The sequence below is a fragment of the Lucilia sericata genome, unplaced genomic scaffold (assembly GCF_015586225.1).
Source record: "Lucilia sericata isolate MDLA Ls3-8-SP2 unplaced genomic scaffold, ASM1558622v1 Contig000989F_arrow, whole genome shotgun sequence".
Lineage (NCBI taxonomy): Eukaryota > Metazoa > Arthropoda > Insecta > Diptera > Calliphoridae > Lucilia > Lucilia sericata.
Genome location: NW_023994972.1, coordinates 149,081 through 161,706, shown reverse-complemented (window position 1 = coordinate 161,706; position 12,626 = coordinate 149,081). Strand labels below are relative to the sequence as shown.

At 31.2% G+C, this 12,626-nt stretch overlaps 1 protein-coding gene across 2 annotated transcripts in view; it reads right to left on the bottom strand.

The window, feature by feature from the left end:
- Positions 1-4,769: 4,769 nt before the first annotated feature.
- LOC119609482 (protein abrupt-like) overlaps positions 4,770-12,626 on the bottom strand; it is a 95,969-nt gene continuing 88,112 nt past the window's right edge. The window contains exons 6-7 of one of the 2 annotated variants that reach the window (XM_037964299.1): positions 6,889-7,572; positions 4,770-5,676 (exon numbers count right to left, since the gene is read on the bottom strand). In XM_037964299.1, the coding sequence (XP_037820227.1) occupies positions 5,252-5,676; positions 6,889-7,572 (1,109 nt within the window). In that variant the 3' untranslated portion in view covers positions 4,770-5,251. The remainder of the gene's footprint in view (positions 5,677-6,888; positions 7,573-12,626) is intronic. The other variant, XM_037964298.1, reaches the window with a different exon arrangement.

The following is a 12,626-nucleotide window of genomic DNA, read 5'->3' as shown; positions in this document are numbered from 1 at the left end:
TTGCATTTGATGGGTTTGATTTTTTTTTGCTCATATACCCGTCTTGCTTCGTCCGCTAATATCTCGATAGGGATCATTCCGGCTACAACATAAGCTGCTTTCTTCAGAATTTGTTCTATATGAGCTGCAAACTCTTAAAGCACATAATCTGTACACGGATTTCAGCTTTTTTTGCAGCTGACTTGACTTTGAGGGCTTCCGACCAAATAGGGGCTGCGTATAGGATCGTCGATTTTACTACTGTTGAGATTAGTCTTCTTTTGCACTGTTTGGGTCCTCCGACGTTAGGCATCATTCTAGATAATGCAGCCGCAATATTAGATGCTTTCGAGCTTATTTTTTTCAATATGTGGTTTGAAATTTAGCTTATCGTCTATAACTACTCCTAGATATGTAAGATGCTGCTGAGATGAGATGGTGTGGTTTCCAATTTGTATATTTATTTTCTCCCGTTTCCGACGACTGCTTATTAGCACAGCTTCTGTTTTGTGTTCGGCTAATTCCAATCCGCTTGTTTTCATCCATACTCTAATAGCGTTCACTGTTTCATTTGCTAGTAGCTCGATTTCTTCAATATATCTAGCAGTGACGACTATAACGATGTCGTCCGCGAAACATACTGTGTTAGCTTCATCTGGAATTTTAAGGTTTAATACATCATTGTACATGAATTCCACAGTAGTGGACCTAAGACCGAACCCTGTGGGAACACCTGCGGTTATGGTGTATGTACTCTTGCCATCGTCAGTGTTGTAGTAAAGCTCTCTGTTGGAGAAGTAGCTCCCAATAATCCTTGTCAAGTACTCGGGTACTCCAAGTCTGCATAGGGTATCCATGATACGTCCCCAATCCGCAGTATTAAATGCGTTTTTCACGTCGAGGGTTATTATTGCAACAATATTTTCTGTCCACTCCTTGTCCTTCAATCGCCTTTTTTAGCTGTATTCACTACAATGTTTATTGCATCGATCGTGGATCTTGACTTCCTGAATCCGTATTGACGGTCGGAGAGTCCACCCTTTGCTTCCACAGCAGGAAGTAGTCGTTTGTATATAACGCTTTCCAAGGTCTTGCCAATGGAATCAAGAAGACATATAGGTCTGTAGGATGAAGGCTCTCCCAAGGGTTTATTAGGTTTCGGAATTAGAACTAATGTTTGTTTCTTCCACCTTTCTGGGAATATACCTTCTTCCAAACAACTATTGAACACTTTAGCGAATAGGTTTGGAGCGCATAATATCGCTATTTTCACTGCTCTATTTGGAATACAATCTGGTCCTGGGGCTTTTTTGTCAGATAACAGCATTGCCATTTGAACCAGCTCTTCCTCCGTTACTGCCGGTATTGTCTCGCGACTTATAGCTGGTGTCTCTTGTGAACAGAACGTTGATATGTTCAGGAAACAAGTGCAACTAGCGGCAGAGAGACCGGAGCGAGCGAGCGAGCGAGCGAGCGAGCGAGCGAGGAGCGAGCGAGCGAGCGAGCGAGCGAGCGAGCGAGCGAGCGAGCGAGCGAGATCGAGCGAGCGAGCGAGAGCGAGAGCGAGCGAGCGAGCGAGCGAGCGAGGAGCGAGCGAGCAGGAGCGAGGGAGCGAGCGAGCGAGCGAGCGAGCGAGCGAGCGAGCGAGCGAGCGAGCGAGCGAGCGAGCGAGAGAGCGAGCGAGCGAGCGAGCGAGCGAGCGAGCGAGCGAGCGAGCGCGAGCGAGCGAGCGAGCGAGCGAGCGAGCGAGCGAGCGAGGAGCGAGAGAGCGAGCGAGCGAGCGAGAGAGCGAGCGAGCGAGCGAGCGAGCGAGCGAGCGAGCTAGGCGAGCGAGCGAGCGATCGAGCGAGCGGCGAGCGAGCGAGCAGCGAGCGAGCGAGCGATCGAGCGAGCGAGCGAGCGGAGCGAGCGACGAGCGAGCGAGCGAGTAGCGAGCGAGCGAGGAGCGAGCGACGAGCGAGCGAGCGAGCGAGCGAGCGACGATCGAGCGATCGAGCTAGCGAGCGAGCAGCTAGCGAGCGAGCATAGGAGCGAGCGAGCGAGCGAGCGGAGCTAGCGAGCGAGAGCGAGCGAGTAGCGATCGAGATATCTCTCGATCTGATCTATCTATCGATTATCTATCGATCTATCTATATCTATCTATCTATCTATCTATCTATCTATCTATCTATCTATCTATCTATCTATCTATTTTCGACTGAGGCCAATTCCGATTAGGCGCTTCTTAACCAGAAAGAACTTATAGTGGTAATAACGTGAGGATCAGTAATCACTAAAATTTTTCAACAAAAGTTGCGCTAGAGTTTCAACAAACCTCTTGCATCAGCAATTCTCCATCCACTCTGAGATTCGTGTCCTGACATTTGAATAAAGGCCATTTTGGGCCACTTTTGAGACATTATAACTGCTCCAAGACAACTTTATTTAACTAAAGATATCTCGAAAAAGAATGAAGAGATGTCAGTGGACTTACAGATGACATACAACATTATACAAAAAATGTTATCTTGGCGCTGTTATAAGGTATCAAAAATTCCTTTAGAAAGTATAACTTGGTCTCAGAGTTTCGACTTTTTTTCAAATTTTGTTGGCCTGGGTAATTGACCCGTCAGTGATCATCAAACCTTCTTTTTAACTTCTGTCCTTAGTCATTAAGAAAAAATTTTTGCAAATTATAAAGTAAAAAAACAATTATTTTTTTTTATAAAATATTTCAACTAAAATTTATTTAAAAATTATTCCAAGTGTTTGCAGTTTGTTTTTTTTTTTTTTTAATTAAGATTTTATACAAAAATTATAAAATTAACTTAAAATTATAATATTTATATAGAAAATCAATACATTTTTTGAAATTATATAAAAAAAAACTTACAAAGAAATATCGCAAAGTTTTTAAATTGAGGGTAGAACTTATATATTAAACAGTAAATTATAATATTAATTTAAAATTTAACTCTTAAAGAGTTAATTATAAAGAAAGCTTATAGGAGTTACTAAAATGATAATAATAATAGAAATTATAAAATTAAATTATTTATTTAATAAGTAAAGCTTAAAGAAAATTAAATAATAATTAATTTTTTAAATTGTGTCATTTGTGTTGAAAAAAGTCTTAAATTAAAAAAAAAAAAAAACTAAATGCTGAGTATATTTGAGGTAATAATTAATTGCCAAGTTAAAGAGAAATAATTTAAATGCTTTAATTTTTTTTGTTTAAGTTATTAAATGCATAATTTTATTTATTTTTATTTTTTTATTATTATTATGACAATTTTTTATAAGTTTTGTTTTGCTTTTTTAAACATATTTATTAAGTACTACTGGATTAATTTTTAGATTTAGGGTTTTAAGCAACAGCTGGTGTTTTAATTTTAGTTTTGAGTGTAGTTTGTGGATTTTACGTGCTTTTAGTGGGGGTGTATGTAAGGGGGTGAGGGGGGTTGTATTTAAATACTTATTAATTAATTTAGTTTTATATAAATTGGCAAGATTTATGTTTTAATTTTATTTTTAATAATAATGTATTTTTTTTATTTTTTTATTAATTAAATTTAATTTTTTATAATAAATTATTGCATTTTGTGGGGTTAGTAGTAAGTAGAGTTTTTTTATTATTTTTAAATTTAATTAATATAAATATTTACAGGGTTTTTTATGTTATTTTTTTAGGTTTTTTTATATTTTAAGTTTTTTGAGGTAAACAAATTTATGTGTTTTCACTGACTTGAGTTGTTGTTTGTTAAAAAAAAAAAAAATTATAAAAAAATTGAGGTAGTTTTAAGGTTTTTTTTGTAATATAAAATGTATTTTGTTTAATCATTAAAAAGGAATGTCTTTTTTTTTAGTTTTTTATTTGTTCCTGAGTTTATGTTTTTTAATAAAAATATTATTTTTTTTTTTATTTATAAGGAAGTCAGTTGTGTTAGGAAAGTTGCTGAGGTGTTTGGTGTTTTTAAGGTTTCAATCCCAGTTTCTATTAAATGGCACATTTGAATTACTGTATATTTTTTTTAAAATTCTTGAGTTAGTTTTTAAATAAGTGATGTTGTTGTTATTAAAAAAAGCCAGTGTTTTTTTTATATAATAATTTAAATAAAATATAAAATTATTTTTTCTTTTTTCTTGAAAAAACCTAAAAACTTAGTAAACAAATTTTTTAAAATTAAATTATTAAAGCAGAGTTACAAAATTTCAATTCACTGTGTTTTAATTCAACTCAAAAAGGCACTTGAAATTAAATTTTATTTTTTAATAAAAAAAAATTATACTAAAAGCAAATATTTCAACTAATTCCTTTAAAAAGTAATAACTTCAAATTTCATTTAGTAAAGAAAAGCATGTTAAAACTTAAAAAACAAGTTTTTTTTTCTAAAAAAAAACACTCTGCTACTTTTAGTTTAAAATTTAAACATTTAATATAAATATTTACAAAATTTCTAATATTACTACTAATAATAAAAAAAATAAAAATAAAAAAGAAATTATAAAATAAACTCTACTACTAAAAAAGTTTAAATCTAAAAATTGCTTTAAATTGGTTTTGCGTGGGGTAATTTTAATATAAAACAGCTAACGGCAAAGAGTTCTTTTAACCAGCTTTCAGCTCTCTTCTTCAAAACTTCTTCAAAAATCTCTTGCTAACTTCTAACAGTTCTCATGAAAAAGCTTGCCAGCTGTTTTGCCTTAAGTTCTCTTCTTTCCCTTAAACATCTCTCTCCCTCTCATTCTTTGCCGTTAACCGTTATAGAGGTATATATTTTTGCCTTAATTTTGTTTGATTTTTTTTTAATAATATTGCATTTTCAAATACTTATTTTATTTTTCCATATATACAATATTTAATAGCTTTTTCTTTAAATTTATCTTAAAAATATTTTCTTTTCTTTTTCAAAAAATTTAAATTAATTTTTTCAAGATTTTTTTTTTTTAATTTCAAGGTAAATCGTATACATTAGCGATTTCCCTGTTATAAATTTTCCTTAATAAAATTCTTTTTTCAATAAACTGGTATACATTTTTAAGGCTTCTTTAGTTTCAATTTTGAATTCAAATTTCTTAATTTTTTTGAAATAATTTTTTTTAAACTAACTTTTAAAATAAACAATTCAATACCCATTCTTTGCATTATATTGATTGCATTACTAATTTCTTTTTTTAACTCTACCATATATTAAACTAATTATTATATATATGTATATATATCTCCATATAAATATATGTTTTTAACTAAAAAAATTTAATTTTTATTAAAATTTTTTCCACCAAAAAAAATTTATGTATTATGCACTCCTTCATCTTCGGAATAATTATCCTCATTATCCGAACCCTGTTGTTCATGATGTGAACCCGATTGATTATTACCATCTAAACCCAAATCCATAGGTTCTGAGGGATCTCTTCTTAAGTCATTATTATGTGTGGCAGGTGTATTATTATTGGTTGAGGTAGTATTCTCATTATTGGGTGTACTAGCCTGTTCACGTCTCATAATGGGTTCAATAGTAAGTCCTGAATTATTAGCTGCTGCTGTTGAAAACGCTGTACCAGCGGCAGTGCCTGCCAATTTACTCAAATCGAATTGGGGTGGTATTAGACCGGGTGGTATTTTATCTAAACTATGACCCATGGCATTTAGTTGGGCCATTTTGGCGGCATGTAAAGCAGCGGCGGCAGCATGTTCTTGCGACATACCCATGCCTAAAAAGAGGAAAAGGGGTAATTAGTAAATTCGTAGGTAAATCAACTTTAGAAGAGTAAAAAGTTTGATTTTAAGAAATGGTTTTTGAAAGAGGTCAGGCCAGAGGCCAATGTCTGAACTAGTCTATGTACTGGCGTATTAAGAAGCCGATGGACTAGTTCTATATTTTAGTCTATAATCAAGTTTACCAACTAGTATATGGACCTGTCTAGTTTATAAACTAGCCTCTAAACTAGTTAATTGACTTAAGTCTGGACTAGTCTACGATCCAGTGTACTAACTAGTCTACGGACTAGTCTATAGAACAGTCTATTGACTTTTCTATGGACTAGTCAATAGACTAATCTTTGACTAGCCCATGGACTAGGGCTATTGACTAGCCTATGGACTAATACATGGCCTAGGTTATAGGCTAGGATATGGACTAGTCTACTGATTAGCATATAGACTAGTCTATTGTCTAGTATACAGTCTGTTTCATTGACTAGTCAATGGACTGATACGTGAGAAGTCTATTAACTAGTCTTTTGACTAGCATATAGACTAGCCCATTGACTAGCGAATGGATTAGTATATTGACTAGCCTATTGATTAGTTTATGGATTAGTCTATAGAACAGTCTATTGACTTTTCTAAGGGCTAGTCAATCGACTAATATTTGACTATCCCTGGGCTATTGACTAGCCTATGGTCTAATATACGGCTTAGCTTATGGACTAGGCTAGCCTATAGACTAGTCTATTGACTAGTAAATAAAGCAGTCTATTGACTAGTCTATAGACTAGTCTATTGACTAGTATATAGACTAGTCTATTGACTAGTATATAGACTAGTCTATTGACTGGTATATAGACTAGTCTATTGACTAGTACATAGACTAGTCTATTGACTAGTATATAGACTAGTCTATTGACTAGTATATAGACTAGTCTATTGATTAGTATATAGATTAGTCTATTGACTAGTATATGGACTAGTCTAGTATATAGTCTGATCCATGAGAAGTCTATTAACTAGTCTATCGACTAGCATATAAATTAGCATATATACTAGTCAATTGACTAGCCAATGGATTGACTAGTCTATTGACTAGGCTATTGACTAGCCTATTGACTAGTATATAGACTGATCAATTAATAAGTCTATGGAGAAGGGCATATACTAGTCTATTGCTCATTGCAATTTTGATTTTAAACCTAAACTCTACTTACCAAATGTATTCTCTGTTATAAACTGCAAATATGTATCCAATAGCGATTGACCAGCAGCATTACTAGTGGGTATTTGTCCTCCAGCCAAATCCTTCTGTTGGCCCAAAGCAGCTGCTGCTGCAGCCGCTGCAGCCTCATTACGTATACGCGATATGGTTGTATTAGCATGACCAAAATTACTCAACAAACTCTCATGATAACGGCTCAAATCATTACTGTTCGTACTGCCACCAAAACCAGCACCAGTAGTCAAATCTTCGGGATCATCATCGGAATCATCCATTTCATCTTTCATGCCTACACCCATATTAATATCAAGTTTCTGACCATTAGCACCCGTACTATTGGTGGGAGAGGCCCGAGCTCTCAATTCAGCAGCTGAAATTTTAACACCAGCCTTGGCCAAAAGACGTGAAGCTAATTCGGGATCAAAAGCGCTGGGCATGGGTAAAACGGGTAAATCTTTGGTGGAAATACCACGATGTTGACGAGACATATGAGAGTGTAAGGAATTGCGGGATTTGGCTACAGTACCGCACAAAACGCAACGATAACCGGGACAGACAGTATGTTTATCTTCCAAATGAGTACGCAAAGTATGGGCTGAACGATAGATTTTGCCACATTTAGGGCAAGGACGGGGATCGGTGGCACGTACACGCATTTCCAAAGAGCGACGTGTAACTAGAGTAGAGAAAAAAGTAAAAATATTATTAATTTTTTATTTTATATTGTTAATTAATAATTTTTTTGTTTTCTTTAATAAAAATTCATTTTTGTTTTTTTTTTATTATTTTTTTTTTTTAATTTTTTATTTTTCTCTTCATTTTTTTTTTAATTTTTATTTGAAAATATATTGTATATATTTGCCTTTTCTTTGTCTTAGTTGTTGTTTTCTTTTTTTAATATTTACTATATAGTTTTCCTTTTTTCAGTTAATAATACTTAAGGTTTTCTTTTGGGGTTTTTAAATCAACTAAATTAATAACTTATATAACTTTTAACTAAATAGGAATTTTTTATGTGTTTTTTAAAGGAATTTTTCTCTTTTTCTTGTTGCTGTTGTTTTTGTAGGTACTTCCTAAAATTGTTTAAATAATATATATTTTTAGGAATTTTAAACATTTTCTTCTTTTTGTAAAAAAATTCTTTCAAAAATTGTTAATTATTTTACTTAATTTTTTTTTAAATGTTTTTTTTTTGATTAATTTAATAGGAACCTGTTTTTTTACGTATTAAACATTGTTGTATTTTTATGCATTTGGTTGTTTTTAATTTGGGACTAAAGGTTTAATATTAATAAGTTTAAATTATAAAAAAAAAAATTTCCATTGCACAGAAAAGTAGTTTGAAAATTTTAAAATTTTTCTTTAGAGAATTTAAAAGAAATATTTCAAGATCTTTTTAAATAGTTAAATAGCACTTCAGCAGCCGCCAAAGAAAGCTTTTACATGATTATAACAGTACTAGTGGTTTTATAACAGTTAAACGCTAAAAGCTCTTTCTTGTGCTTATACATGTATAAAAAGCAGACAAAATTGATAGAGAGCTGCATTGTTGCTCTCTGGAGAGAGATAATTTTAAGAACTTATGAATTTGTGAACAACTATTAAGCAAACTCTGGGGATTTTAAGTGAAACTTCTTAAACAAAATTTTCTTTAATGAGAGCTTTATTTAATTACTACAAGATTACTATCTTCATCTTTAGAAAACCAGAGTGCTCTTTATGAGTTTAATACAATCGGCAAAAAGCTTTCTCGTGAGCCTTTATTTATAAAATATCTCATAACACTCATCATAAGTTAATAAAAAGAATTATAGAGCTTTCTTCTCAACCAATAAACTTTTGAATAACACTTAAGCAAGAGAAAGAAATTTTGAGATAAAGGTTTTTGAAGTAATGCAAGCTTTCTTATGAAGTTTTATATGTATAATATATCTCATAACTCTCATTTTACTTAATAAACCGTAAGATTGAGCTTTTTCTCACATGGCAAACTTTTAAATAACACTTAAGCAAGAGAGAGAGAAAGAAATTTTGAGTTAAAGGTTTTAAATAAAATTTGAAGTGGAGAAAGCTTTGTCATGAAGTTTTATATGTATAATATATCTCATAACTTTCATTGTAACTTAATAAACCGAAAGATTAAGGCTTTTCTCAATCGATAAACTTTTAAATAACAGTTAAAGGTTTTAAATAATTCTTGAAGTGGGGAAAACTTTGTCATGAAGGTTTATATGTATAATATAACTCATATAACTCTCATTGTAACTTAATAAACCGAAAGATTGAGCTTTCTTCTCAAGCGATTAACTTTTAAATAGCACTTGAGCAAAAGAGAAAGGAGATTTAAGTCAAAGTTTTTTAAAAAAAACTTCAATTAATAGAAGCAGAGAGCAATTTAATAGAGATTTCTTTGCTGCTAAAAGACTTTTCAATAACACTTGTTAAGCAAACGAGCTTTTGAGTGAAAGTTTCTTAAATAACACTTAAGTTAGAGAGAATATTGTTCTTTCTTTAATTATCATCCATTAAAGATTATAGACATTTGAATTGGCATAAACAAAATGGCGACCACATTTGACAGGATTATCACATGGACCTGGTCGATCGGGAAAGTTTCGCTTTGAGTACAAAGAAAGCAGTTTTTTACCCGATTTTTTTTTTTAAATATTCGAAATTGTTATAATTTTTGTAAAATTTTTAAAAACATTTTTTTACTTTTCAATGTAATTTAACTTAAAAGTTTTTAATTAAAAACTAATTTTTTTTGTAAAATTATAGTTTTATGGAAATTTGAGCTCTGTTTTATTATAGTTTTTATTCTGTTTTTCTTTTATGAATAGTAGCAATATTATTTTTTTTTAATTATTTACTAAGTTTATTTACTAAACTATACATTTGTTATCTTTTTTTTAATTATTTAGTTATTTTTTTATATTATTTATATTTTTACTTAATATTTTAAAGATTATTTATCAATTTTTTTTTGTATTTTTTTAATTTTTTTTTTTGGCTAAAAATATATTTACGCAGGCACATTCTATTTTGTTTCAGTATAATTTATAATACTTTTTCTTTTAATTTTTAGAGTTTAGTATATAAAAGTTTACATTTGAAATAAAAAAATAATTTACAGGAAAAAAGAAATTTAAAATTTTTCCCAAAAAAAATTTAAGTTTAACACGATCATGAAAAATTGTTATAGAATTTTTTTTTAAATATCTTTTTTCTTGTAAATTATTTTTATTTTTTAATGAAATTTTCTTTTTTTTAGTTGATTTTATCTACAGTTTTTTTCTTTTTATTATAATACTGTTTATATTTGTTTTAATTTACTATTTATATGCGTTTTATTTAATTTCTTTATTTAACTTACTAACTATAGGATTTGTTTTAAATAGTTTTTTTTTCTTCTTTCATTTTTATAATTATTTTCTTTACTTTACTAAATTACAAATTTTTTTATGTTATTTAATTTTTTTATATATATTTGCATAATACATTATTGTATAGGAACGTATAATTTTGTGTATATATTTCATTTCATTTTTTTTTGTTAATATATATAAATATTAGTTATGTATAGATTTCAAAAGTTTTTGTCTATTTAATAGACAGTTAATTAATTAATTGTTATTTTTATTATTGTTTTTTTTTTAGGAATAAATTACAAAATTTATTTAGTTTAGTTTTCTAACGCTTTTTTTCATTTTTAGGAAAGTTTTTTAAAAACTTGTTTTGGAAATGGTTTCTTTTCATTATCATTATGAAGAATTCTTTAAAATGTTGAAATTTTAAAAGAGATTTCCTTAGAAATCTTTAGAGTGTCAAAGTTTGTTTTAAATTATTTAAATCTAACGCATAAGTTCTTTGGAAACCCTTTAAAAAGGATAGAAAATTATTTAAAAACCTTTAAGCTAGTGAGAGAATTATTCACTGGTCGCGTCTTAAGCTGGATATATTTTTATGAAGTTATAAATCACCTAAACATCTCGTTCAAATATGCCTAACAGCAAAAAAGCCTTCAATTAACGAAAGAGTTCCTTTAGAGACTACTAAGCATAAGACCGTAATCTTAAATAGCACTCTAGTTAGCAGAAGTTATGCAATCTACTAAATAACTTAAAATATATCAAAAGTTCCTTCAAAGACAACTAAGCATAAGATAAAAGCTCTCTGTTAAGCAAGAGAGAACATAAATCTGTACAGAAAAGAGAGAGAGAGAAAGTTTGTGAGAGAAATAATTAAAAATTATAAAGCAGAAGTTAAAAAATCTACTTAACAACAAGAAATCTTGCTCTGTTAAGCAGAGAGAACATAAATCTATACAGAAGAGAGAGAGTTTGTGAGAGATATAATTCACAAATTATAAAGCATATAGACATTAGAATCGATTAACTAACGAAAGTGTTCTTTCAGAGACAACTAAGCATAAGAGAGTGTTGTTGAAAAGGACACTAGCTTTTAAGCTTGTACCCTAATCTACATACAAATTCTCTACACATTATTTTTAAACTTTCTCATATAGAATTTTCAATATGTAATGGGAGAATTAGAACACTGAAGCATTAAGCCGGCAAGAGAGTTATTAAACAAGATTTTATAAAGATTTCTATCGAAGAGAACATTCATTTAACTTTCTCGAATAGCATCGTGTTATTTCGAACACTTAAACCAGCCAGAGAGAGAGAGATATAAACCTTGGAAAAGAGAACACTAGAACTATGGATAGAGTTACTAAAGAGCTCTTAAAAAAAGACCAAATTCTTTTAACACTCGAATAGAATCGAGACAGAGTTTATAAAACTTTTAATAGCGAAAGAGAACACTAGAAGTTTTGGAAAAGAACGCTTAAGAGGGAAAGAGCTTTATAGAACACCATATGCTGAAGAGTTCTTAAAGTTATCACACGCTAGCCAGAGATGTTTTGAAATACAATTTTGAAACTCTTTTAAAATATGTTTAAATTTTTTATTAAATTACCCTAAACTTTCGTCTATATAATCACCATATTGGCGATATTTCTACATATCTTTTTTGCTTTACACTTATTTACGGTGTTGTTATATCTTTGTAAATATCTTATTTTTCTTAAATTTTACCTTAAGGAAGCATTTTGATTATTTGTTTATCAAACTGAATTCTTTTGTTTTTAATTAAGCCTTTTTTTTGGTCTACAATATAAAACTAAACGTTAAACGTATACGTTCTTTGGTTTCACTTTTATCTTGGAATGTTATTTTTTTACGTTACACGATTTCAAACTAATCACCCTCACAGTTTCATTTAAAATCCGGCCCACCCGCAAATGGTCCACCCGAAGAACGCATTGCTTTCATTTTCGCCCATTGGAGTGTATGCTTAATGCGCATATGATTACGCACCGAATTGGGATGGGCAAAACGACGACCACATTCGATGACCGGACAGACAGGACTATCACGCGGATAATGACGATCGAGATGTTGGCGAAAGACACGCTGCTCTAGGGGAGTTTCGCAAAGAGGACAAGGTAACATGTAGTTGCTACTGGAAGCAGCAGCTGCCGCAGCATTGGCTGAAGCGGCAGAGGCGGTGGCAGCTGCAGCGGCTGCTGCTGCTACGGCTGCGGGATTTTGAAAAAGTTCGGGAAAGTCGCGGGAACGACTAAAAGGCTATTGTACGGGCCATCAAAAGATTGGCGGTTAATTGTTGTTGATGTGTTACAGCGGATTGTTGTAATTCATCTAGATA